At 39.9% G+C, this 24,009-nt stretch overlaps 1 protein-coding gene across 1 annotated transcript in view; it reads left to right on the forward strand.

Annotated features, from left to right (window-relative positions):
- Positions 1-24,009, forward strand: part of PRMT3 (protein arginine methyltransferase 3) — a 54,013-nt gene that overhangs the window by 17,904 nt on the left and 12,100 nt on the right. The window contains exons 9-12 of the mRNA XM_054283720.1: positions 844-943; positions 8,760-8,838; positions 14,027-14,214; positions 15,165-15,251. Of these exons, the coding sequence (XP_054139695.1) occupies positions 844-943; positions 8,760-8,838; positions 14,027-14,214; positions 15,165-15,251 (454 nt within the window). The remainder of the gene's footprint in view (positions 1-843; positions 944-8,759; positions 8,839-14,026; positions 14,215-15,164; positions 15,252-24,009) is intronic.

Here is a 24,009-nt window from a genome sequence, read left to right on the forward strand (position 1 = left end):
TCAGGAGAGGGAGGGAAGGGGCAGCGATAAGAACTGCGGTGGGAAGATAAATTTCTGTGCTGAGAGTACTTCTCTGCCCTCTGTAGCAGCAGCCACGGTGATAAAGAGAAGTGCAAGAAAGGCTGATATGGTTTGCCAAGAGGAGAAGCAGTGCATTTCAAGCATTGCACACTCGCTGATTTCACCATCGTGCAGTTGTTGTTTCAAAAGCTGTGTCCCGTCCCTCCCTCCTTACGCAGGATGGCTGTACCGTGACGTGGTGTGAGCTCAGCCCTGAGCACTGCAGGTGCTTCTGCCCAAATCCCCGTGGGGAGGGCGCCTTTGCTGTGCAGTAACTGCAGCCCTGATTTAGGGGGGAGCTCTGTTCTCAGTGACTTTGCAGCTGGTTTGGTTAAATAAAAACCGAGTCGTGCAAAGCAGCTTTGTGAGGGAGTTAATTTCCACTGCCATCCTGGGGTGGTGAGTAGGCTCTGATTGCTGTGGAGGTCAGAGGAGGAGAAACGGAAACAAGCAACTTCTAAATCAAGAGGAGCAGCAGTTTTAAATTGTCCTCTTCCCTGTTTTCCTGGTTTCTGAAGCTTGCCTGTTTGCATGCATGGCACGTTGGAGGTATACAGATGTACTGCCTGCCATCTTCTCCCAGCACTAAATCTGCTGCAATTTTTAGCTACTTGGAAATGTTCCCTCTGAAATAAAACTGAGGAATAGTACATTCCAGTGCTTCTTGATTAGTTAAGCCAAAAAGTTTGTGAGGGGAGGAATGTGAAATATAGATGTCAGTATGGCTCTCTTGACAGCATAAATTGGAAATATAAACTAATTTGTTGATGTTTTGACTTGCAGATTAAATAAACTTGAAAAGATTATTACATTAGTCAAAGGAAGAATCGAGGAAGTTGATCTGCCTTTGGAAAAAGTGGATGTAATTATATCTGAGTGGATGGTAAGGTGCATGGCTATTCTTTTCAAGTTATTTTCAGGAAAAAGATGTGTTTTATTTCATTTGAAAAGTTGGATTTTTTTAACCAAAGCATCTATCATGACTCCAGTGGTGTCTTTGACAGTGTCAGAGATGGGATGGCAGTCCTGATTATGTGCACACAATTCCTGGTCCCTCTTGCTCAAGCTCTTTCAAGTCAAGCTTCTCTAAGTACAGTTGAGCTGCTGTAGGTGCAGCAGGTTTCTGTTATGGAGTTGGTTTGGAAATCTATAAGGCACTAAGTCATACTGCTGAAAGCAATGGAGAAATATTGTATTAGTCATCTAGCCAGCTCATTCTGATAGGTAAAATACCTCCAGTCTGCAAATTCAGCCAAGGACTCTCCTGACAGTGCAGGAAAGGTGATAAGGAGGGGAGGTGCTGCCTCTGGAAATCTGCAAACACTGGGAGAGCTTGAAAACAATGTTGCTTTCATTGCTGGTTTCAGCGTGGCAGTAAAAACACTGATTCAAAGGTACAAAATGAGTGTGATGGACAGCGGTGTCTCAATGAGCCATCTCCTGGAATCCACTGGGTTTCAGCTGTTACCTGTTTGTGTGGTGAGCAGTAACTGTTACACCCCTGTCCTTGCTGCCTGCCATTAATCCTAACAAAGAAGTCTGTGTGACAAAACCCAGTGCCAGCCTGAGTTTCATAGTGACATAGGAGTGCCTGTTGCCTGTCAAAAAAGTGGTAGGAAATGTCTCTTTGAACTGTTTTTTGTGAACTTCTGCTATTCAGGATCCTCACAGCACAGGCCTTCAAAAAGCACATCAAAGCACAGGTTTTCTTCGTGTTACTTCCAGCTGCTGGGACTTAAAAATTCCTTTCTGCCTGAAATTTAAGATCGGGAATGAAAGCTTATATTCAATGTTACTTGTTTCTTTGTGAGGTTTGTTTCTTTTTTTAACAAACTGGCTGTTCTGTTATATACAACAGCCTTTGGTGGGGAGGTCAGGCACTCATCTATGAATCCATATGTATCTACCTGTTTTTCAGGGAAAGATGCAAATAAATTGGTTTGCCTTTTTTGTATATATTTGTTTAATATTACATGTGTCAGTGAACTAGGAATTAGAAATCTGCAGTTTTTCCTGCCCTGCTGTGATGTGTGTTATTTGAAGCATGAGCTTAATTTAGTGTTGAGGTCACTAGTTTCAAGGATAGTTTAAGCCATTGGCTTAAACCAGTGATTTAAAAATAGCACATTATGGTTGGTGATTTCAACAGTATGGTGGCTTCACTAGAAATGTAATTATAGTTTTTTCAGAGAAACTTCTGATCAGCCTCCTAATATGTGCACCAAGATTAATGTTCCCAAAATCACGTTTCTCCTTCTGGAGCCCAGATTTGGGTTTATAGAGAACCTGGATAGGTGAGCTGAGGTCATGTTGTAAATCAGTGCCTCTAAGATGAACTAAAGGATTTCAACACTCAGCTCTCGTGAGAAAGTATTGAATGTTGGATATTTTTGTTTTGTGTGCTAATTTACCTGTTTTATGTGAAAATTACATAGCCATGTGCACTTCAGTTAATTAGGTATTGTAAATAGTTTGGAGTGTTAGGATTTTTATAGGTTACTGCATGACAGAGATAAAGAGGACAATGCTGTGCAAGTAAGATTGATAGCTGGATGGGGTACACAATGTTCCAGCCCTGTCCACAAAGGAACATTATGTTCTCTAACGCAGATGAAGATTTTTCTTTGTCTGCCTTTCTTGTGTGAATTTGCTTTTTCATTTCCTTCCCTACATTATGTAGTGTGAAATCACTTCTTAATATGTGAGTGTGAGAGTTAAAAAGAATTCAGTATATGTCAGATTTTGCCTCTTTATGCAGAGAATCTGTATGGGCTGGCAGGAAAATTCTCATGCTTTTCTTCGTAACAAAAATATGGAAAGTTGCTGTTTCTGTTTAGGAAACAAACTGCTTTTAGATTAGTGAATATCAAACCTTTGGTGGAGCCATAGCTTTGTTTTGCTTGATAGAGAATGCTGCTTAAGATCAGTACACAATAAGCTTTTCTTTTTTTTGTGGCGCTGTGTCTGGAACATCAGAAAATTAAAAACAAGTATGAGGCAAGAGAGAGGAAAAATACTGCATTCTCCCAGGATTGTTTTTAGATTAGGCTTTCTGAAAAAGCTGTCACATAGAGCAGTGTCTTGTATTATGAGCATCTCAGTGTGATGGTTTCTAATGATCATTTACTTAATTGCAGAAGTGACCTATGACTGCCACAAACTGCTTCTCTTACTCCCTCTCATTTATAAATTTGTTCCCTTAAATTATGGAAAAATGGGAGAAGCATTTTAAATACTACACAATGGGCAGGTGTGTGTGAGTGCATGTGTGTCTTTGTAGAAATTTGTATTTGAAATGCACACGTACCATCTTCCAAAATAACAGTTTCCCAATTTAAATTCCTTCTGGATATGGTTTTTTTTGTGTTCCAGGTTTAGGGGCTGAATGAAGAGCAGCTGTACCTTCAGTGATTTTCTTTAAGGCTGTGAAAGAAATTAGCATGTTCATGAAATAGTGAACATGTTTGTAACATTCTAAATTCAGCTTGTGACACCTGAAGTTTGGTTACCATGCATTCTATACTGCATCTTAATGCAGTAGAACCAATCTATACCTTAACTATTATCTCTAGCCTATCATAACTGCTGTAATCACCATATTCATGTCACTGTTCTCCAATCACTAACAGTCAGTACATTACAGTCTAAGCTACAAGTTATTTTTCAGTTTTCTTGCAGTGGAAAATTTTGAAATCTTTTTTCTACTTGCAACATTTACTGACTTGTTTGCCTGTGCTATCTTTCTGCTTGGTAAAAACATCATCTTGTTTGGGGTGGGTTTAGCCTTTGCTCTAAATCTTAAAAACTAACTAACACACCCTTTGCCTCCTTGGTTGTCCAGTAAGACTGGCTCAGCCATTCTTTTCTTCTACATCAGAACTTGCTTCCATCTCTATTCCTTCATCAGACTCTACATTCAAAAATCTTCCTGCCAAGCATCCATATCTGTGAGACTTCCTTGTCAAACTTTCATCCTTCCCAACACACCATCCTGCCTGCCTAGAGCTCTGATATGTGAAACCTTTAAAAACCTTAATATGCATAACTAAAGATTTGTATGCTAGTACCAGGCTCTCGTATTTTGTTGCTTGTGTTACAAGTCACCTACAGATAAATCCATTACTTATTGTAAATCCCTTACTTCTTATTCAGTGTGTTGACTTACATGTATTCCTGGGCAGGAAAGTATGACATACAAAAGTGACTGAATTACTGCTCCCATATTTAGGTAGAGTAATTGTAAACTTCATAGGCTGCTTATTGAAAAGATGAGTGCAGAAAGAACCAAAATGTATGTAGTGCTTTTTGGAATGTCCTTGCACAGCTGCATCTGTGTGCAGATTTTTCTTGCCATCAGTATTGTTTTTGCTTCCTTTCTCTAGCTAAAACTATAATGCTAAAGGTTGCTAGTTTTATTCACTTGAGAATATCTGCATTTCTTGTTTGTAAAGCTCTGCTATGAGAGACAATTGTCTGGGAAGGTTGTCTCAAATACAGTGTTAATGTACAGCACGGACTCATAAATTGGGGGTTTTAAATGCAGTGCTTTATGGTGCTGAATGTGCAGCAGAGTTACACAAGATAAAACTGGGGAAGAGATGGACTGTCAGATTAAAATACACTTAGGATACAACCCGGTACTTGTCTTTTAATCATGTCTTTGGTCAGCTAATGTTTTCTTCTCTCCTTTTTCTTCTCTTTGTATTTCTTTCTCTTTTTTTAAAAATACTTTTGAAAATACATGAGAATGGGCTGTGAGCAGAGGCATTCAAGATCTAGGGAAAGACAAGGAAATGAGGATGTCTGAAACACTGGAAAGCATCTTGTCTCTCCTTCCTCCTTTCCCCTGTTTCTGTGAGAGATACACAGTTCTTTCCTTGCATGATTTTTTTTTTTTGTCAACACAAGTAATGGGGATCACACTTCTGCTCTTCACATCTTCCCATTTGGTGTTCTTACTTTTTCTGCTTTAAGGAAACAACAGGGTGTGCAGAATGAGAGTCAAGCTGTGACACTGACATTTGTGAGCTTGCTCTGCCAGTAATGAATTACTTCCTCTTTTTTTTAAAATGAAAATGTTCATGTGAGATCAGCATGAAGGCAAACTTAGCATGTGGGAGATGGTGCTGCAGCAGAGCATGCTGAAGTGTTTGTGTGGCTGCTGCTTGGCATTTAACTGTGCTGCAGGTTTGGAGGGAATTTTGTCAAATAAAAAATATTTTTCCATGACTTAGAGTGGACCACATCAGTTTTGTGCATTTGTTAATGCCAGACTCAATTTTGTGTCGGAGATCAGAATCTGTTGTCTAATCTGTGTTGCATACCTTCTGTAGCTTGCTTTACTCTGTGGGCCCGTGGAAATCTTGTAGTTGAAAACTTCAATTTAAGACAATAATGCACTTTTTTTTTATACCACTGGGCGTTAAAAAAGATAAAACTGACTCTCTGGGCCTGTGATTTGATAGCTGTTTTTCATCTCATTAAATGTTTGGGATTGGGCCTTACTAAATCTGGAGAACCAGATCAGGTTCTGTAATTTAATAATAAAATAATAAAATGCATCTTTGATAGCAAATGGAGGGGAAACACAATGCTTATTCAAGTAGTTAAACAATGCTTCTAAATTCTATCTTTATGCAGGTTTTTTCAGCTGCACCAACAATTCTGCTAATTCTTGCTTGTTCTAAACATGCTAATCCACTTTGATGCTTTTAAAGAATTTAAACTCTTTTTCTCTACAAAGATTATCATGTAAATACTGAAACATTAAAGCTAAAAGAACTTTAATACTTATGTTTTGATCAGTTGGTAAAATATTTTTATGTAGCTTTGAATTAAAATGAAAATGAATATGACAATGCTGTAGTATATTTGAATATTAGGGAAAAATTAACAATGCAAAATATGAAGGCATCAAAGAGCCAGGAGCCTTTTATAATTCTGTGAGGAACACAGAATACAGATACAAAGGAAATATGAGAAATGTAGCAATATTCCCATTCCTAATGGGCTCAGGGGGCTCAGTGGGTGTCTCCTTGGGCTGACATGGGGCAGAGCAGTGTGCTTGAACAGAGTTACAGTGCTGTATTTCTGTTCCTGCCACATCTGTTTATATGGGCCTTTGGTGGTAGCTGGAGAACATTTAGTTTCTGCTTTGGAAATAAAAAAAATATGTTCTTTCTGAGAAGGAAATGGCCAGCTCTTTAGTAGAAAACATGCCATGGGACAACATAAAATCTAAGGAGTTCTCTGCATTCGGGTTGTCTTTAACAGAGAAGGTCACCTTTGCTGTGTCTTAGTTTAGCCACCATCAAGATTGTTCTAATAATATGCAGCTCACAGATTTGTATCGTAGACATCTCTTTGCAGGGATTGATTTTGAGGATGTCACTACATGCTTAAGGGAAAAATAAACCCTCGACCATTTTTGGGGGTGAAGCAAGAGTTCCCCACAGGAGCATCCCAGGATAAGCTGTCAGGTGTAATTCTCTTTCCAGAGAGCTCCCCTACAGGTGGGGCAGCAGGCTGTGAAATTGCATTCTAACTTACACTACAGATGATCACAGCACACTGAGCAAAGCGTTTTGGTGTAGGTAGTAAATTACTTGGTTCAGTACCATTGATGGTTTGTGTAACTTACAGGAATGCTATAATGGATGGGGAGAGAGAAAACTGGGAGTGGGGGAGAACCAGCAGTGCCAGAGTGGAAAGGTCAGGAAAAGGATGGTGAGGATGTCTCTGTATTTCTCCTGAGTGTTTCCAGCTGTTCTCCTTGCACAGCCTGGCAGGCACAGGTAGTGGGCAGAAAGAAGGACCTGCAGACCTAATCCATAAAGATGTCATTTGTCAATTACTGACTCTTGCCAGTGACTAGTCTTCAATGTGTCCTAGAGGTTATCTTTAAAATACTGTGAAAACAGCTCATTTTCACTTAAAGGCATCTATAAATACTTTTTGTGAGCTAAACATATTCTATTTTTAACTGTATAAAGAAGAAAGCCGTGGTTCTATGCTGTGCTTTTGGCTTGCTGTGGGCATCACATTATTCCTGCCTGATGCAACTGGAGCTCCAGGCCTTTTCAGCTGTTCAGCAAGGCTTACTAACAGCAATTGCTCACAAAGCAGTACTCTTCATTCTGGGATTCATTCTGAGGATGTACAGAACTTGGGCAGTGAAACAGAAGAACAGATAAGATTGGGAAGAAAAGTTTTCAGTGAAGCAGTATTACCAGGAGAAATAGATTGAGAAAATGACATGGCCATTATTTTCACACTGTGTTCCCTTTGGTTACAAATATGTCCTGCTTCAAGTTTCTGGGGTTTTCAGTTTTGGTTTTTTGTTCTGAAGGCTGCAGAAAATGGCACTTATAAGCAATTCTGAAGTTTAAGCATTTTTTAAAGATCATTGAGTCTGACCCAGCACTAAACCCTGTCCCCAGTGTCACATTCACATGACTTTTAGATCCCTCCAGGGCTGCCCTGGGCAAGCCTGGTCCAGTGCTTGATAACCATTTCAGTGAAGAAATTTTTCCTAAAACCCATCTGAAACCCCTCTGCTGCAGCTTCCTAGCTTTTCTTTGGTAAATTACTGCAGGTCCAAAGTCTGGGCTTCAGTTGTCCATTTTGTTCTTGCCAACTAAATCAAGCCATGTGGCTGAGCTGTGTTTTAAGTAAAATGAAAATGAGGTTGCTAAATGAAAATTCAAAACCTTTGTTGGTGTTTGTCGTAATTGGTTTGGTGTTGTGAGGCTGTAGATGAAATATGTTACAGTATTGAGTAACAGTGATGCTCAGACATGGAGGACAGGAAGGGTATAAAATCAGTATATCGATGGGAAAACAAAGGGTTATATATCATAAATGTGCAGTTTGTTTATGTTTAGAAGTAATTGAGAAAGGGGATAAATGCTTTGCTCTATAAAATGCAAATTTTGTTTGATACTTCTATTTGAATTTTTTAGTATCTCAAATATTCAAATAAGGAATGTTTCCCTGTTTCAGCAAACGAGTCACTGAAGTTTACAATAAATTATTCTGAACACCAATGGCAGTATCCTATGCCATAAAATTAATTCCAACACAAAAAAGCCCTGTGCAGATCTAGTTATCATTTTTATCCTGGAAATTTTGCAAGTCTGGGTGCTGCTAGATGGTATAGAACACCCAGAAAACCAATGTTTGGTACATTATTTATTTCCACCTCTCTCAGTGAGCACTGCTGGGATTGATGCAGGGCACTATGAGGTTGCAAATATGGGGAAGCAAAGATGCATTCCATCTGACCTTCCTCTGACAATAGTTTCAGTGTTACTTGCAGATCTGAAGCAGAAGGGCTTTTATTTTTATTTATTTTTTTTTATTTTTCTTGGAACCTCACAGTTATTACTAAAAAATCAATACATGCAGCTTTTCACTTACTTTGAGTTGAATTCCATGTCTTTTGTTGTTGTAGGGCTCTTGTTGGGTAGTTGTTGGTGTAGATGGTGTGTTTATTTTCTCTGTGTGCTACGTACTTGCAGTTTGGGAAATTAAAGATGATACTTATATAACAAGTTTTGAAGTGACAGTGCTGTTGTTGTAAAACTCTCTGGGTGTATGGTTTATGATGTTCTTAAACTATGTTGATAAAGCCTCTCTGTAGAATGACTAAGTATAAGAAACACAATGATTTCTAAATTCTTTCCCTTTTCTCTAAACAGGGTTATTTCCTTCTCTTCGAGTCAATGCTGGATTCTGTCATCTATGCCAAGGACAAGTACCTGGCAGAGGGAGGCTCAGGTTGGTGCTCAGTTCTTTCAATAAATTTAGCTCTGGGGGAAGCTAAATGAACTCAGAGCCTTAGAATAAGCTATGCATGGATGAGAAAGTTGCCAGTCTCAGTGAAAAATGTTTCCATTAGTAGGAGCTTCAAGATATTAATTTACTGTATGGGCAATAGGAGAACATTAGATGGGGTACCAATGTCTCAAGTTAATGGTGTTTTTAAGAATAGAGGGGGCTATTTATTCTTAAGTACAGACTAAATTTTTCCTCCCTATTTCTTCCCACACATGTGGATATTTGTTTTCCCCCCTGAAATCCAAGTTTCTGCATAACTATGAACAGAGGAAAATAAGTTTTATCTTGTAAGGTGTGATGCTGTTTGAGTAAGCTACTGTGGATTTGAGGGAAAGTGGATAGGGTGTTTTCCTGAGGGAGGGAAGCTGTGTAGGCAGGATATATTTTCAAACATGAAATAACAAATGGAATGACACTGTTTCAGTTCAGCGTATTTATTCTGGTGGTGATATGGTCTTTATTTTTATGGCTTCAGGGTAGGGTTGTGACAAAACAAAAGTGTTTGCTTTGGAGTTCTTTTACACATTTAAGTAGCTTAGATATTGTTATCTTAGGTAGTGTTTAAATGCCTGTAAGTGTTTATTTCCCATGTGGTGCAGTTTTGTGCATGAGTTCTGCATGTGCTTAATTCCTTTGTCAGTATTTCATATTGACCTTTTCAATTGTAGTCATCAGTCTGGGGTTTTTTTCCCCTTTTGTGCTAACCATGCACACAGTTTCACTACACTGACCTAATGATTGGATTAATGACTGTGTCACAGTGCTTGCTGCAGTGCTTTCCTCTGGTTGCAGTGAGTTTTTGTGTACTACTGACTGCTGCAGGAAAAATGGGCTTTATGCATTTGCTCACAAAGCTGAACATACAAACAAGCTGTGTCTTAGAATATTTAGTAGCCACTTGAGAAATGTGACAGAATAAGAGTTTTTTTTGTTTTCAGTAATAGTCCAGCCACATCAGGAACATGGGGTGCACTCTGTGTATGTATGTGCTGATAATTTTACACTGCAGTACAATTAAATCCAGGGACATTCCCTAAAATCATAAGGAAACATTTTGTTTAGCTACTACTTCCAAAGCCTTCTGAAAAGGGCCAGAAATTTCTGACCTCTGTTTAGACTGTATTGTTGGTGGGTTTGCTCTTGTTTGTAGCTCCCAGAGGTTCCTTTGAGAGATGGGGTGTCCTGGTTCTGCAGTGCACTCATCCTTTGGGGTCTGACAATGATCTTGGGCCCTTCTTTAACTCATGACAAAGCACAGAGTGTTGTACAGGCACTGATGGGATTTTCAGTTCTGCCAGCAGTCTCTTTAAGGTGCTTGCAGTTCCTCTGCCAGCTTGTCCAGCAGGTGAAAGGCTGTGCCCTGGGTCCATGAGAAGCTGCTCAGCACCACAGACTCTCCTGCAGCACAGCTGAATTGCACACCCAAATCCAGATGAGCCAGAACTAAGAGTTCACTCTGAGGTGAAGCCTTACCAGAGAGACTCCTGAATCTGCTTAATTTTGTCTAATGCCACTTGGTACTATTGAGCCCAAGGTCATTATTACCGAGAATGTTTGAAAGCTGAAAAAAGCAATAGCAGCAGCTGCAATCTGACCAGATCTTTCAGTGACTGAGCCGGGAATAGAATCCAAATTTCCAGGTATGTGTGCAGTCAGTCATATCATCATTACTTCAGCTCATCCTATTGCCATGCTGGCGTGGATTGTGTCACACTGTCTGGGGTAATGTGTACAGTATGGAATAGCTTTGGTTGGGAACATAACATTTTTGCTGCCCAGGGCCCATCTGTTTGTTCTTTAGAGCTGTTGCTCAGGTAGAGAGATCTTTTCACACACTTGAGTGGAGGGGTGACAAAGGTAAGGAAGGTGTCATTCAAAACAAAACACATGCAAAACACAATGCTCCTTCACATCACAGTGATGGTGGCATCCATGTGGAGTCGAGGGGTGACAAAGGTAAGGAAGGTGTCATTCAAAACATAATACATCCAAAACACAGTGCTGCTTCACATCACAATGATGATGGCATCCATGTGGAGTCACTGCTGTGTATCTGAGGATTGCTCTCCCACTCCAGCAGCCCGTGAGGCCCTGCTGGGGCCGAGGGTTTCCCATCCCTCTCTCCCAGCACGTGGAGCCATTGCTGTGTATCTGCAGCCCGTGAGGCCCTGCTGGGGCCGAGGGTTCCCCATCCCTCTCTCCCAGCACGTGGAGCCATTGCTGTGTATCTGCAGCCCGTGAGGCCCTGCTGGGGCCGAGGGTTCCCCATCCCTCTCTCCCAGCACGTGGAGCCATTGCTGTGTATCTGCAGCCCGTGAGGCCCTGCTGGGGCCGAGGGTTCCCCATCCCTCTCTCCCAGCACGTGGAGCCATTGCTGTGTATCTGCAGCCCGTGAGGCCCTGCTGGGGCTGAGGGTTTCCCATCCCTCTCTCCCAGCACGTGAGCTGCCCTGGTGACGGATGGCCCGTGGGCACCCAGTCGAGAAGGACACAGATGGTCAAAGCCATGAATCTGGGAGAGCTGGGAGCAGTGCCTGCTCCTGGCCAATCAGCATTTTCCTCATTTCACCTGTGAGGGGGAATAATTACTGAATTATAGGCTTAATGGAGAAAAAAATGACAAGTCTGTCAGGATTGCACAGGAAAGTGTTACAGAAAGAGCAGAGGATTTCCATGAAAATCAAGGGCAATGGGGAAATGGCAAATGCAGTTTCATGCAGGTGCTTTTAAATATGTACAAAACTCCACACTGTTCAGATGATTCAGATAGCATTGCTCACATTTTCAGTCAAATCTCAGTACTGTGTGTAGGACATGGGTGCGTCTGTAAATTAATGAATCTCTGTAGTCTTCTGCCTGAGCCCTGTTGGTGGAACACAGATTTTTTTTTTTGTGAAGTCTGAATAGACATTGTCTATTTTTGCTGCTATTAGTAGTGAAAATGCAAATTAAATTGGAGCATTTTGTGTTTACATTTTCCCTTGTGTAATCGATCATGAGTTCCACTGCTGATTTAAGGATTTCCTGTAAGAACAAAGATTTAATAAAAACTGATTATGATCCAGTTCAAATATTTTATGCTTGATAGAGGTCATTAAATTTCTCCTTGGTTTACAAAATGTGTATGAAATTAGGGCTAGTCAGAAGAAGAAATTTTATAAAATAGTTAACCACATTGTTGTGGCTTTAATTTTCATTTCCAATGGAACTGCAATGCTCCTGTGTGTTCTGTAACCAAGGACTGCCAGTCTTTTCGTCTCTTGTCACCGTGCCATTGCATCCTATGGAACCCATTCCCCTAAAAAATAATCCCTGAAAGGCTCTTAGCCCTTGCTTTTGTTGCTTGTATCACTCTGTCTTTTCATTTTTGGACATCGGTGGTTGCTGTTGAGGGTGAGAGTGCTGCGGGGCAGAGCCCAGTGTTGTACGCAGGCACTGTCAAACAGCAGCGGAAAGCTTGCAGAAGCCATCTTCACCCAGTGGTGGCTCAGAAGGTACCTGTACGTCCTCCCACCACCACACATGGTGCTGATGTGTGACAGCTGGCAGCTGAGCTGGAGCCAAGGGATTTGTTTGGGACAGGACAGTTTAACCCTCCTCCTGTTAGGATTCTTACAGTTATCTTTGAGCTGCTGAGGGAGTTGTAGGCTGTTCCTGAGACACCTTCTGCTCCCACTTCCTCAGCTGCAGAGCAGGGGTGATGATAGTTTACCAATTGGATTCCAATCTCAGCTTGCTGATGCTTGTTTATTCTGCTTGAAATAGTCAGCAAGTGAGAAAAATTGCAGCGTACTTACTTGAATGTCTTCATAGAACAATAAAAAACTTCTTTAGAGAAGGTTATTCTTTACAATCACTATTTATATTTCCTTTGGCCCAAAACTGTATGAAAGGTCTAATTTTAATTTGCTGCCTCTGTCTTCAGTATTTTGCAAGGTAGAAAATACTGCTTTTCTGACCTACCATCCTATAGCAATGATTTATTCATTTTGATAAACTGTAATTTCAAGCAGAGCTGAAGACAAAATTAATTTTACAGTTCACCAGATTCTGGGGAGGAAGAGAGACACTTGCCTTCAGTTGTATTAACACTGCTCCTTTCATGTATTAATATAAGATTAAATTCAATAGGGTGTTTTAGTTGACACTTTTTTCAGAAATCAGGTCAAGAATTTAATGTATATGACTTTAGAGGCTTTAAAACTCTGAAGAACAAAACATGGGAATTTCTTTGTGAAAAGAAACCTGCCTAAATATAAATTGAGGTTCTTTTACTATTTGTTAGGGTTATAGACAGCCATGTAGATAGCAGCTGTTCTTTGTGGGTTTTGCAGTCAGGTGAGATTGTCAAGAGATTGACTGGCTTTGTTGGCAGCTGTTCAGAAGGCAAATGTCAGTTTTCCACTACTATTCGTAAAGCTGTAAGCAGTTCCTTGTTATGAAGATGTTCTTGGGAGAAGGAAAAGCACAAATGTGAAAATAGTGTAGAATGATAGCTTTATCCTGCAAGTGGGAGGGAGGGAATCCATGAGGTTCTCTTCTGTCTGTTGGGCCACTTCCAGCTCTTCAGATGCAGGCAGAAAAGTGGTTATTTCCAGTACACAGAAATAATTGTTTAGGTTGTAAGGTAAGAATCAGCCAGAGCTGACAGCAAACAGGAATAAAGCTCTTGAATAAGAATATATGCTTTTTTCTGAAAATAAGATCTTTCCACAGAGGTTTCCTGGTATTACAAAGCCCTTACCTGAATTTCTGTTTGGCTGTCCTTCTGCTGTTATGGAATATATTTAAGGTTAGTCTCTGTATGGAAACCACAACAGGCTGTTCCAAACTATTTTCTTCAGACATCAAGTTTCCAGTCATTTCCTGGTAGTGGGATTCAACTACAAAGATATTTTGTTATGAATAGGAAGTACCAGACTAGTGTGTGAAAATTAAATTTTTGTTTGTAGTCTCTTCCGTGGACAAATGGGACTCTAGAAAGTAAAGCAGCAGAAAAAGTGTCTTGTCCAAGAGCTAAAAAAAGTTATGTTTTTATTCTCTTGAGATGTTATCACTTTCAGACAAAAGAGTAAAAAATCCTCTGTGTGTATAAATAAAATTTCACTGCTCTGTTTGTGTTGTTGCAGTTTATCCTGACTTGTGCACCATCAGTCTGGTGGCTGTTGGGGACATGAATAAACACGTGGACAAGCTGCTTTTCTGGGAAGATGTGTATGGCTTTGACATGTCTTGTATGAAGAAAGCTGTCGTTCCAGAAGCTGTTGTGGAGGTGCTGGATCCAAACACACTGATATCTACAGCCAGTGTCATTAAGGTACATTGGCATTGAGCAGGTTACTTAGTGCTTAGGAGGCAGGTGAGAATTTTCCTTGGTTTATGGAGGAGGGGCTGAAATTCACATGGCACACACAAACTTTGGCCTTTATAAAAGTGCAGTGAGGTTCTTGCTGCTGAGACTGGAAGGTTTGTATTAACTGCTTTTCTTACCAACTTTTGAGCTTTTTGTAAGGTACTTTTCCCATATTCAGACTGTTCTGTTCTATGGTTTCTTCTATCCAAAGCCACATTTACTTTGGCAATGCTCTGCTGGTAACAGTGCATGCATATCCCTTTCTAATCCATGCTGTCATGAGCAGTCACTGTCCAGCTCAGATGGAGGGGCTTATCAAACTTTGTCAGCATGCAGCATAGCTGTTGTGCTGAATGGCTTTATAGCAATTTGTTCTCATTTAGCCCTCGTGCTTTTTAAAATAACTTAAAATCAATGCATGTGCTTGTTTGCTGGAGTTACAGTACAAAGTAGTAAAATTAATGAGTTGAGGAACAGTGGCATTATAGATAAATTGTTTTAATCAATAGCTATCCCACAGAACAAATGGATTATATTTTGTAGGGAAAGTTTAAAAATGTTCCCATTCATCATTATGATTATTACAGAAGGCACTTTGGTGTATTTGCTCACATCAGGTGCTGCTTATTCTATATAGTTCATAATGTAACTTTTCAAGAAGCAAAACATTCCCTAAAGAAAGACAGGGCAGCATGAAAATTGATTTGGGTGTGTGAGGAAGAGGAGTTTCAGGTGCTCTGTCACGTGGGATTAGGTAGTTGTTTAGTCTCTTCCCGTTTTTTGGAAAGCTGAAATAGTATTGCCTTATAGAAATTGTCTCATAATGAGAACAACTGAACAGCCTTAGTCTAAAGGGAGATCTTAATTGCCATTCCTCACCTTTACTGACAGAATTTTATCATCCTTTCTGACAGCATATTGACTGCAATACTGCATCTACTCCAGACTTGGAATTCTCTTCAGATTTCACCCTGAGCATTACAACGAGCACACAGTGTACGGTAAGACAATTTCAGTTTCTTCATCCATGGCTGGTACTGCACTGGACTAAGAGACAATCCATTAATTATCCTTCATTTATCATCAGTCCTTGCCTTGAAACATTCATTTCTGCAGTACAGAGGTGTCAGATGAGCTCTTTCTAAAGAGAGATGGATGTAAAACTGCAGTAATGGTGTTATGGGGCAATGCAGGTAGGTGAGGAAGGGGAAGGAGCACTGGGATTTTTCTGTTCTCTGGCCCATCTTCTGAAATACAGAAAGTCTGATGTTGGCTTGCCTGAGTAATGCATTGAGCTTCCAAACATTACATTATAAGCAAAGACAGGATGGCCCAATTTCACAGTAATTTTCTTTTATATGCAATACAAATTCTAAATGCTTTCTAATAATTTATTCAAATCCCATCATCAAATTTGACAAAAGAGCATTACGCTCTGAAATCAAGAGTAGGAACTGAAATTTTTGCCCTCTGGAGTATTGTGAAACCTCTGGGAGTTTCATGCTTAAGTCACATCACAAAATCAAGTGTAAAGGGGTAATTTTTAATTTAGTTCTGATATATTGAGATAATTCTGCTACAGCTGGTTTATTGGGATTTTGCGTGAGTGTACAAAGAGGAGCTGCATGCTTCCTCTGACATGGACACAAAGAATGTTTCTGTATGATAGAAGCTGCTTGGGGTGATGACAAACTCTTGGATGCCTGCATCAGGCAGTGTAATTCCTGGTTTGGATGTCAGGTCATGCTGCTGCATTTACAAACATTTTTGCAGAGTAGCAGTCTGCATGAGAGCTTGTTGATGTCAAAAAGTGGAATTTTCCCATGTATACAGTTTAAATCATTATCATTTTTAATTAGTAGCTGTGTACAAATAATTCATATTTACTTGTCATTTATCACCAAATTGGGTGAATACACAATAACATTTTTGAGTTTATTAAATGGAAGTCTGTATACTTTACTGTGCATACAAATGGAACCCCTCCTGTTTCATGTATCATAGGATAAATCTAGTTGCCTCAGGGCAGAGTCAGATTTGAGATCAAGCTCCACTGCAGCCCTGGTTTAATTTTATTAATTTGGCCATATTTGAATAACTGATTAAACAGGAATCTTTACAAATCTTTCTGATGTTTGGGTAAAGTAAAATAGCTTATTTTATAAACATTGTTTTCCCCAGCACTAAGCTCTTACAAAAACTTCATTTCTGCTCTGTGATTCTGTGGCATCATTGGCATATAAATCAAGATGTGTACCTGCATTTTATGACTTCCAAGAAGAAGGGGAGGGAAGTGGGGTAAGAGCAGTGTTTCTGAAATTTTGCAGCAAATGCAGCTTGTAAAAAATTATCAGAATGCTGTGAAGTATTTTGCACTCCATCATTTAGGTTTATTGACACTTGGAGTGAAATTTCCACAGTTTCTATGATGGATTGTAGAAGTTTAGTTGAAGGTTGGCAGTTCATCCATCATATCAGCCTGCCTAACCTTGCAGTAAATGAACAATAAAAGTCCATTATTTATGTCGAAATTTTTGAGGAGATGCTTTAAGATTGCAATTTGCCCTTTAAAAATAATATTTGATGTTTTTCTTGTTTGCATATGTTTTGTTGTTCTACTGGCTTTTCATTTTCTGCACAAAAAGCGAAAGTTACCTACATTTCCCCTAATTCTAGGGTTTGGTACTTGTGTCTCAGGATTTTTCAGGGCTTTTTTAGAATATGAACATTTTAAAATATCTTTGCTTTATTTACAAAAAATACTCCACAAAAATAGCAATTTGGAAATCCATCTTTATATGCTTGCATTTGATTTCAAAGCAGCTTTTCCTCAGCCATGCAAGTGTGGAAGCAGATTTGGTTCTCTTATTCCCGATGTTGCCATCAACATTGCTGATAGCGAAGCGATTTTACCATCAGAACTAGGGCTGTCTGTTGAATAATCTGTCCTTAGAAACCAGGCAAATCATTATCATTTTTAATTAGTAGGTGTGTACAAATACTTCATATTTACTTGTCAGTTATCACCAAATTAGGTGAATACACAGTAACATTTTGGGGTTTATTAAATGGAAGTCTATATTAGACATCTTTTAAGACATCTTTTTAGACATCCTTTTAAGACCTCTTCTAAGACACCTTCCCAGACATTTTTTGTCATTAAAAGATGACCAAAGCAGATGTAGGGGCACATGTTATTTGGGGTACATGTCATGTAGGGTTCTGTTGTTTGTTCTGGGGACCCTCCTGCAGAGCAGCTGGGGGTTTGCAGTGTCCCTGGCTGTGTGGGTGGCTTTCCCTGCTCCCTGCCATGCCCTGTGTGCATGCAGAGCAGTGTGAGGCAGACATTCCTGCACTGGTGTGTCAGCAGCATGGGGTGCACAGCTGCTCTCGCTGAACTTGGGTTTGCAGAGGCTTTGCACTGATGGAGTAATTCAGCAGGTAGTTAGAGACAAGGCTGTGGGCTCCTCTGGTTGGAGTGTGCAGCATGAGAGTTGAATAGCTGAGCTCTCAGCTGGCATCTGTAGCAGTAACAGCCTTATCAGGGTCTGCTGCTTCCTCCTGCAGCCTGTTGGTCTGTCTTTGCTAACAGGACAGAAGGCTGGAAAGGCTGACAGGAGTCAGAGCCACAATCGCAGTTTGTTAGCAGCTCATCACCACACTGGCTTTGGTCATGGCTTGGAAACCCCCAGGGTCCCTCAGGCAGGAGAGGCTGCCCTTCATGGCTCTGTGGCAAAGCCACAGAGTGCTTTGGCTTGGAAGGGATCCTAAAGATCACCTGGTTCACCCCTGGCATGCCCAAGGGGTGCCACCCTGGATCTGGTGGCTCCAAGCACCACTCAGCCTGGCCTGGGACTGCAGGGCTGGGGCATCCCCAGCTTCTCTGGGCAACCCGTGCTGGGCCTCACTCTCCTCACAGGCAGAATGTCCCCTAATCCCAACTCTGAATCTCTCCTCTTTCAGTTCAAAACTATTCCCCCTTGCCCTGTCACTATCTGCCCATGTAAAACAATGCTCAGTTCCTCTAAAATCTGTGCTCAGTTTTTCCTCAGCTGTTTTCTGAGTTTGGATGAAATGTGCTAAGGACATGAATGCCCAGCCACTGTGGTGAGCTTGTGTAAAATAGAGAAGCTGTGCAGTTCACAAACCAAGAGCATAACATTGACACACCTGATTTGTTTGTCCTTCCACCTATTTGAAACTGCTCTCATACTTCTGTGTGACCAAAAAAACCCCTAGCAGAGTACTAGGTCATGCTCATCAGAGATTAATCTCATGTCTTACTGTTGGTGCATCTTGAGTATATTTCAGATTCAGTCCTGTAATACATTGAGTCATAGCCTTAAAAAATTATTAAGGCTCTAAATAGTTGTTTTTCTTCCAGATGTTCAAGAAATTAAATAAGTCTTCCCAAAAAATTCTAATACACATAAGAAATAAAAAAATTATTGAGCAAAAAGAAACATTCTAAGTATGATCTTTTATGTGCTGGTTAGTCTTTTAGAAGTTTTGAGACAGGGTGGTGAGGTAGTTAGTGCTTTTTTCTGAGACTATATTGCTTCTGTTAATTTTTTTTCTTCATTCCTTGCATGCTTTGCCACAAAAGAAGCATTTTGTAGCATTACTTTTATATATGATTATCTTAGCTTTCAAAGATTGAAGGTTTTCAAAGTGTGAAATGGTTGCATGGAATAATTATTTGAAATTGTTCCTAAGTACTTTTATTGCAAGTTGACTTGATTTTGATCCTACAAAGATAATAGCAGAAAAACCTCCATCAATTAGCCTGCAGAAGTGCATTTTCCTAATAAAGAGCTAGAGTTTGTCACTGTTGATTTTAATGAGACATCTGGCTAATATCAGTTAGTAGATGCTGCTAGAAAAATACTCCATTAATTGTATTCTAAGTTGATCACTGTGTGAGCTTTTGAGATAAAATATAATGGTGATTACCCTCAGCACAGAAATCAATTGACAAACTTTCTCTTTTGTTTGCAAGCATTTCCCCTGGGAGTCCATCAAGGTTGATCTTTCCTAGCTGAATAACAATATCCCCTGAGAGGAAAATGGCAGTGTCTCTTCATTGCTCCCAGGAGATTTTGTCAAAGAGCAGGGTATGTGTGTATAAAAAGTGGGAGGGAGGAAGGGGGTGAAGGAAGGATAATGAACTAGAGGACGTGACTGACGTATTAAAACCTTCAGGAGGAAAAAGGAAGTTGAGTTGACTAGAGAAAATAATTCTGACTAAGGAAAAAAATATTTTCTTAAGTGTTTGGCAGTTTCATTTCTTACTATCACGTCTTCCATTTGGGAGCCAACTAGAAGTATTACCATATGAATCTTTGGTTCCAACCTTAGGTGAGAAACGAAATTTATTAAGCTAGAAGTTGGAAATTGGTGTGGGTACCACAGTTAAATGCACCTTGAGTGCCTGATTTCTGAGTAAAGGAAATACTGCTCTACCATGTTACAAAGCAGGCTTTATCCTTCTCATCTCTTTACTTTCTCTGCAGTGACATCCAGATTATGAATCTTTAAAGCACAAAATTGCTGGGTTTTAATTGCCAGGGGTTTCTTTTCCCCATTAAAAGCGCAGCAGCTCTGCTGCATGGATGACAAACATTCCATCTCCATGCTTGGATAAACTCCATCAAAAGCACATTATCTCCCACTTCTGTGGCCAGCTGTCTAATTGTATTTGTTGTAGCCACTCACTGTTGGAACATGATACTGGTGAGGAGCAAGAATGATAAATTACTCACTGTAGGTGATAGTGATGATGATAATTTTTAATTTCCTTGTTCCTAAGTGAATTGGTAAGGCTGCCTTTGAGTTCTCATAAGGAAAGGAGCAGTCTCATTTGTTTTGTCCTGTTAAAATGCTGCATGTACAGCCAGCCATTTTCTTTAGGAAAAAAGCCTTTGTACTCAGATGTATTTGAATTAAAATTTAGATTTTTCTTTGCATTTCAGCTAAAGGCTCAGAGTGGAAGATTGTAAATAATGCATACTCATTTACTATATGTTAAAGCTTTTTCTGGTTTTATTATATTTGGTACATGTTACGTGAATAAATGGGGAGAAAAATAGTCCTGAAATCATTTCTTTGGGAGGGAAGAAAACCAGTGTGAAGACAAGTGAATCTTACTGGGAGGATCTGCTTAAATTACAGGTTTGTCATGTGTTTGCATGGACACTTTAGAAACCCTCAGTAATAAATGAAGACCTTAGGCTACATGAACTCTTCATCAGAATGGTGGCTTGACAAAATCAAGCAGGAGTTTGTGGCTGCTATTTTAATTTGAGGAATATTTTATTCCTAGCTTTTGAACTCTTTGTTGACCTTTGTGAGATGTTGCTCTGCAGCCTCAGTAGTGTATATCTATTAATGTATATCTAATCCTTAATGTTTCCTTCATTCCTTATTTGGCCACCTTAACTCCCTGGCTAAATACATTGGCTTTGTTTTGGAGTTTTTGTCCTCATAGCTTGCCTTTTCTCCTGGCAAGTTGTTTGAGAACAGGAAGAATAATATTTTGGTAGCGTTTTCTAATATTTACTGTCCTTTGAGGCTCGAGCATGTGTCAGGCTGGAGTTGTAATTACTTATTACCAGTTTAGAAGTCATTTTTTTGTATTCCTCTTTCATGGTATTCAGGAGACTGGCACTTGAAAGATTTTTCCAAAGAAGGTTTAAATTCTTACTGATTAGTTGTAGGTGAAGTTGTAAATGAGCTGTCACAGGTGTCACAAAAAGATGAGAGAAATTGCAGTAGGAGAAAAAACAGCTATCATTATGCTTAAAAAAAATAAAAAACAAGAGGAAAAAGAATCCAAGGCAGTAGATGTAAAGCATCATTTAGAATTCATGGAGAAGTTATTTTTCTTTAGTTTGACTTTTAAAAAAGATGTTTAGTTTGACTTGTAAAAAAGATGTTTAATGAAAGTCTGGGCAGCCCTATATTTCATTTTGATATGCATGTGTCTGTGATTGCTTCTAGTGTGCCACTTGTGATTTTTTTCCTTATATTTTGCTGCATGTGATAAATTACACAACAAGAGGGGAAGACTGACTTACTTCAAGTAGTAGATATTGGAAATCTCTTTCTTTGTAGTATTGCATATGTAATAGATGCTTGTGATTATTATAGCTGCTGTAATTTGGAATACTGTTCAAAAGTCAATGAAAGGAAAACATTTTGAACTTCACTTTTACAGAAGTATTTCTCTGAAATGCATTTAAACATAAAAGATACATAACTGTACATTTCAACATAAACATCGACAAGTTACAGAAAGAAAGAAGGGAAGGTATAAATTCCTTAAAAGAAGATAGTAAGCAAACCCACAATATTACAGCTAGTTTTTTGTTATCAAGTATTTCAGCTTTGGTTTGTGTCAGTTTTTAGCAACTCATCCGTTTCTGAAGTGGTGCAGGGTTTACATAGTACAGCTGGAGAGTGGTGGTGATGTTTTGGTTTAGGGGTTTCTGGACTCCCTGTGATGCTATCAGATTTTGGTTTTGCACAGCTCTTTCAGGGAAGACTGAACCATTGGCTCAGCTGGTCAGAGCACAGTGCTCACAATGCCAGGGTTGAGGCATTGATCCCACATGGGCCATGAGCTCAATGATCCTTGTGAGTCCCTTGCAACCCAGAATATTCTGTGCTCCCACTGCTTCATGTAAAAGCAGAAATTCTAATGGTTTGTATCGAGCTTTTTGCAGAGCGCTGAGAGGACAAATAATTAGAACTGTGTTGTGCCTCTGTGCCCTTTGATGCTTTTCTGGAGGCATACATAGAGTTCTTTAATTGGAAGAGACCTTCAAGATGATTGAGTCCAACCTGTAACCCCGCACTTCTGAGTGCAGCCCTAACCCATGTCCCCAGGTGCCACATTGACATGACTGCAATCACTCCAGGGATGGTGCCTCCACTGCCCAGTTTGAACTGACAGCATTTTGAGGAATTCCCAGAGCTGTGCACAGGAGCACATCCTCAGGAACTTGAGCAATAATATTTTTCTATTTTTGGTTTCTTCCGGCTCAACAAATATTTCAGTGTTCAATATTGAAGGGCATCTATCCATTTTAGAGCATAAGAAATTAATGGGTCAATGTAGAGCTCTTGTTCTCTGTAATCCCTGGAGCTCTGATTAAGGTGATCTTTGTGATGTGTAACCATTATTATTACTACTCTGGATTAGCTATTCAAAGCCAGTGTTTTGGGTTGTTTCAGATGGGAAAACCACTGATACTGTAAAGAGTGAAATAGTTATTTTACTCTTAAATCTAGTAATTTACAAAAGGTACAAATCCTGTTTCCCTTAATGCAGCAGAGGCAGAAGGGAACACTTTCTTTGCTTGTAACTTTTCAACCTGAACTTGACCCCAGAAAATATTCTCTGGAGCCTTTTCTCAGGGTAGCACATAGGGTGTTTCTGTCACCTCTTGTTACCAAGTGTATGAACATTTGCTTCCACCTTGGCTAGGTCTGTCTGCTGGAGCTCTTGGCTTTTTGATCCAAGATGTAGCTGGATTGGCTCATTTTCTCTGGAAGCCAGGTTTTGTTTTTTTTCTCTTCGGTTTGTTTTCGGTGTCACAACTTTGTTCTCATGCAGTAATCACATCCTAATTCTTACTTGTAAGTATACCAGCAGTATTGAGCTGATGGTTGAAAAATATTTTCTATGACTTGCTAGATCTCTGACTAATGTCCAGAAAAGATTGTGCATCAATAAAAGTAGTCTGATGGGTCAATAGAACTTTGTCAAAACCTTCTCATTCTTTACTCAAAAGGCATATTAGAGACAAGGCTTTAATTCACTTAGGAATGAGATTCTCAGAGTGAGTGATAGGACTTTACTAAAGGGCAGGAAGAGTTGCTGTTTCCACTGTGTGATGCTCATTTGTCATGGAGGGCTCTCAGTGTCTCCATGGCTTGTTTTGTATTTTAATCCTTTAGCCACCACATTGGAGTTTGGAACTTGCCAGGCTTGTCTAGAGTGCCCTTTGTTGAAAAGCAGCTACTTTAGCACAGTTTTACTGGTTTAATGTATTTAATTCTTCATTGTGTTGGCAACATCTGCTTTGGATTTAGACTAGAGAGGAAAAATACCAGAATGACTTCTTCATATTATATATTACATAGTGATAAAACCCTATTCCCTAGTTCTGTAAACATGTTTTACTTTTTTCCCCATCACTATCTTGTGTGAATCTGTATGAAGGGTGTGCTATAGAAACTGTCCTTTTTAGCTCTTCAGAACAGGCAGTTTCCTGGTGCTGGCCTAGGAGAAGAGCCCTGGTGCAGTGAGAGAGGTTCCAGTGGGTTGTTGGCAGTGAGTTTTCATGGGACAGGCTGGCCATCACTGCACTGGTACATCCTTCCTTTGGATGTTGTTGGCAGTGAGTTTTCATGGGACAGGCTGGCCATCAGTGCACTGGTACATCCTTCCTTTGGATGCAGTTGATGGGGGAGAGTCCCTTGCTCCCATGGCAGCGATGGAGAAAGTCCCCAGCTGAGTAACTTCAGCCCACTGTGGTCACTCAAAAACTCTCTTTGGGTTATTTCTTCAGGCTGGTGTGATAGAAAAGCACAACTGCCTTGGGACCAGGGTCTGATGTGCTTTAGCCTTTTCACAGGACAGGACAAAGCAAATAAAGGTGAGCATGGACAGGATTTCACAGGAACTGAAGTGGATGTTTTATTAGCATCTTCCAGGTGTTTATTTGGGTTTCTGGGACTCTAACAAGGCATTTT

The sequence above is a fragment of the Melozone crissalis genome, unplaced genomic scaffold (genome assembly GCF_028551555.1).
Source record: "Melozone crissalis strain CALT ecotype California unplaced genomic scaffold, PUWL_Pcris_2 ptg000038l_1, whole genome shotgun sequence".
Taxonomy (NCBI): Eukaryota; Metazoa; Chordata; class Aves; order Passeriformes; family Passerellidae; genus Melozone; species Melozone crissalis.